Source organism: Tupaia chinensis, unplaced genomic scaffold (assembly GCF_000334495.1).
Source record: "Tupaia chinensis unplaced genomic scaffold, TupChi_1.0 Scaffold000028_1, whole genome shotgun sequence".
NCBI classification, from domain to species: Eukaryota; Metazoa; Chordata; class Mammalia; order Scandentia; family Tupaiidae; genus Tupaia; species Tupaia belangeri.
Genome location: NW_006159458.1, coordinates 6,097,097 through 6,101,555, shown reverse-complemented (window position 1 = coordinate 6,101,555; position 4,459 = coordinate 6,097,097). Strand labels below are relative to the sequence as shown.

Here is a 4,459-nt window from a genome sequence, read left to right as displayed (position 1 = left end):
TGGGAAAAGGAAAACCTCTTCAGCAAATGGTGCTGGAAAAACTGGATTTCCACATGCAGAAAGATGAGTCTGAACTCTACCTCTCACCTTTGACAAAAATCAAGTCAAGGTGGATCAAAGATCTAAATCTAAGGCTTCAAAATATAAAACTGTTCCTTCCTAGAAAACACTGGGGAAACTCTGAGAGACATTTGGGGTAGGCAAAGACTTCTTAAATAAGACCCCCAAAGCACAGTCGATAATCCCCAAAAGAGACAAGTGAGATTACATCAGACTAAGAAGTTTCTGCATGACAAAAGGCACAGTAATGAGTGTGAATCGACAGCCCTCAGAGTGGGAAAATATTTTTGTAAACTCTGCATCAGATAAGGGATTGATAACCAGAATACATAAGGAACAAAAGAAGCTGTTTGGAAAAAAGATGATGAACCCTATTAAAAGATGGGAGAAGGAGTTGAAAAGAACACTCACTAAAGATGACATATGAATAGCCAGAAGGCATATGAAAAAATGCTCAACATCCCTCATCGTAAGGGAAATGCAGATCAAAACAACAATGAGATACCACCTAACCCCAGTCAGAATGGCTAAGATGAATGGGAAAATATTTTTGTAAATTATGCAACAGATAACCAGACTGATGACCAGAATCCACAAGGAACTCAAGCCGCTGTTTGGAAAAAAAGATGATCAACCCTATTAAAAGATGGGAGAAGGAGTTGAAAAAAGCACTCTCTAAAAATGACATACAAATAGCCAAAAGGCATATGGAAAAAATGTCCAACATCCCTCATAGTAGGGAAAATGCAGATCAAAACAACAATGAGATACCACCTAACCCCAGTCTGAATGTCTAAGATTGAAAAAACAGAAAATTATAAGTGTTAGCTAGGGTGTGGTGAAAGTGGAACAGTCTTACACTGCTGGTGGGAATGTAAATTAGTCCAGCCGCTGTGGAGAACAATTTGGAGATTCCTCAAAAATCTACAAATAGAACTACTGTATGATTCAGCAATCCCACTCCTTGGTATCTACCCAAAGGACAGAAGAATTCTTCATTGAAAAAGTGCTTGCACATCGATGTTTATTGCAGCAGTATTGACAATTGCTAAGACATGGAACCAACCGAAATGCCCCCGAACAGATGAATGGATTGAAAAACTATGGCACATATTCTCTATGGGATACTATTCAGCCATAAAAACAACAAAACCCTGGCTTTGACTGAAAGTGTTAGAAAATGCAAGATCTACTGCTGAATGAAGCAAGCCAGGCTATGAAGGAGAGACATTGTATGTCCCAACTTAATATATACACCAAGTGTCCGCACTCTATAACTGAAATTGATTGACTGAAGGATATACAAACACAGTAAGTGGGTGTTAATATCAGATATAGTGTGTGTGAAAGAGTAGGGCCTGAGGAAGGACATTTAGAAGCAAAATACGGAGGCAAAGCATTAATGGGACAAAGAAATGTGCTATCTGTTGAAGCTATTTTACAGTTTAATCAACTGGACTAGGGAGAAATGTTCACATATTGAAATATTCACTTTTTAAGCGAAATAATGTCATTGAATTTATAAAAGAAAATAAACTTTAAAAAAAGAAGGAAAAAAAAATACATCTTCCAATGATTCTTATATCAGATTCCAGAAACTTTCCAAAAGCGAAAATAAAGTTCCTACAATTTTATATAAAAGATATTCACTAGGAGCATTCCACATTGACAGCTTTTATTTTTTGAATGAAGGATCTAATATACAGTGTAATCCAACTACTGCTAACTATGATGAATGGGTGATTTAATTATAATTGAAGTTAACTTATTAAAAAAAAATTAAGAGGCTGACCAAAAAGGGGGACGTAGGTGAAATTGTTAAACCAAACTATATTGGTCTGAGAAGACCTCCATACTCACATACCTAATTTCTTGTAAACAAACCACAGTCTCACCTAGGAGTCTGCTTCCTAACTAACTGGGGTATCCTAACCACTCACAGCAGCCGTGCTTCAGTCATCACAGACAGCCCACCCTTTAAACCATGTTCACACTGGCAAACACAAGCTGTAACCAGTCCAGCTGCTTCTCTACTTCATTTCCCTCACTTCCATTTTCATATATCACTTCCCCTTCCCTGCCCATAAAAGTTATTAGACCACATAGCCCTTTAGAGTTCCTTAGAAGCCATTCTATGGGATGCCCAATTTGTGAATCCTTTTTTGTTTGATTAAACGCTGCTAAATTAAAAATAAATAAGCAAATAAAAGAAAAAGTCATTGTATGATCACAGATTGTTTTCTGGCTCAAAAAGCAAGGTGAAGGTCAGCCCCATGGCCTAGTGGTTACGGAAGTCAGATCCTATATGGTCAACAGCTCATTTTGAGTACTGGGCCTAGTGGCTTGAAAAAATACACTGGGTAAGTATGCATGTACCTAAAATCAAAAAAGGATGAAGAAAATGGGAAAAGTGGTTTGTGGCATGACCATGCCTTACTGATGGGTGCTTTCTCCTCCTCACCTTCTCTGTTTCTCTCTCCAGCAAGCACAAATGCCTTCTAGTAAATTTTTAAAGTTTAAAAAATAAAAAAATAGAAAAACAGCGACCAGCAGTTCGTATAATGGCTATGTCGCTGGACTCCCATGTAGTCGACCATGGTTTGAGTCCTGGACCCAGTGGCTTAAACTCACGCCGGGCACATGTGCATGTGTGTCCAAGATCCTGAAAGGAGAATGGAGGAGAAGGGATTGTGGTGTGGCCATCCACTCTGAGGGGTGATTTCTCACTTTCTGTCTCTGTCTCTCTCTGTCTTTCTGGCGAGCACACACGCCCTATAGCAAAAACTTCTCAAAAAAAAAAAAAAAAGAAGAAGAAGAAGAAAAGAAAGAAACTAAATAAATAAAACAGCTATAAGAAACATTTGGGACCAGCAGTTAGCATAATGGCTATGTCGCTGGACTCCCACGTAGTCAACAGCGGTTCGTGTCCCGGACCCGGTGGCTTAAACTCACGCCGGGCACATGTGCATGTGTGTCCAAGATCCTGAAAGGAGAATGGAGGAGAAGGGATTGTGGCATGGCCATCCACCCTGGGGCGTGATTTTTCGCTTTCTATCTCTCTGTCTCTCTCTGTCTGTCTGGCGAGCGCATGCACCCTATAGCAAAAAACCTCTCCAAAACAAAAAACAAAAAACAAAAAAAAAACAGCTATAAGAAACATTTAAAAGGAAAATTTCAATATACTCTAATAGAAAATATTAAGAAATTCTAATTAATTTTCTTAGGTATAATAATGATTTTATAGGCATTTGGATCTTATCGTTAGTGTTGAGATATCTGGAGACAGGGGCCAGCAGATAGTATAGCAGTTATGTTGCTGGACTCCCACATGGCCAACTGCAGTTCAAGTCCTAAACCCAGTAACTTGAAACTCACACCAGGTATGTGTACGTGTGTGTTCAAGATCCTGGGAGGAGAATGGAAGAAAAGGGATTCCAGCATGGTCATCCCCCCTGGGGGGTGATTTCTCACTGTTTGTGTGTGTCTCGCTCTTGCCTGGCAAGCATATGCACACTAAATCAAAAACCCCTAAAAAAGGAAAAAAGATATCTGGAAATGAAGTGTCATAATGTCTACAATTTGTACACAGCCTCTGACAAAAATAATTAAAAATTTTTTAATTCTTTGAAAAGTTAATAATAGAGTTGGCCCCATTGCCTAGTGGTTCAGGGAACTGGTTCCCACATGACCAATTACAGATCATTTCCCAACCTCAGTGGCTTGAAAAACATGGGCCAGCAGGTGGCATAGTGGTTAAGGTGCCGGACTCCCATGTGGCCAACCACGGTTTGAGTCCTGGACTTGGTGGCTTGATAATCACTCAAGGTGCTTGTGTGTGGGTGCTCAAAGTCCCAGAGGAGAATGGAGGGGAAGTTATTGCAGCATGGCCATTCCTCGTGGGGGGTGAGTTCTCACTTTCTCTCTCACTGTCTTTGGTAATCACTGGCACTCTATGGCAAAAACCTAAACAAACAAACAAACAAACAAAAACAAACAAACCCATGCTGGACACATGTGCATGTGTGCCCTAAATACTGACATACTGACAGGATGGAGAAAAGGAGAAAGGATTGCTATGTGACCATACATAGCTGGACCAGCTTTTTCTCTTTCTGTAGCTAGTGCACACACCTTCTGGCAATTAAAAAAAAAAAAAAAGCAACAGTAACATATAAGCAAATTATCACACTTACTCTGAGAATTAATTCTGTAGCTGTATTAAACTTAAGATAAAGGAGCTCCTGCAGTTGTAGAATTGATCCTTGGTACTGAATTATAGCTTTGTCTTGCAAATCATATTGCGGTGTTTCAAATAAAGTTAATTTTAACTTCTCGATTAACTATAAAATAAAAAAATATTTATATTAATCCTCTGACAAAGAAAAAGTGAAGAAGGGGG

General features: G+C 39.2%; 1 protein-coding gene across 2 annotated transcripts in view; it reads right to left on the bottom strand.

Annotated features, from left to right (window-relative positions):
* Nucleotides 1-4,459, bottom strand: part of DNAI7 (dynein axonemal intermediate chain 7) — a 68,853-nt gene that overhangs the window by 54,200 nt on the left and 10,194 nt on the right. For both annotated transcript variants that reach the window (XM_006140299.3, XM_006140298.3), the window contains exon 4: nt 4,254-4,400. In XM_006140299.3, coding sequence (XP_006140361.1) covers nt 4,254-4,400 — 147 coding nt within the window. The remainder of the gene's footprint in view (nt 1-4,253; nt 4,401-4,459) is intronic.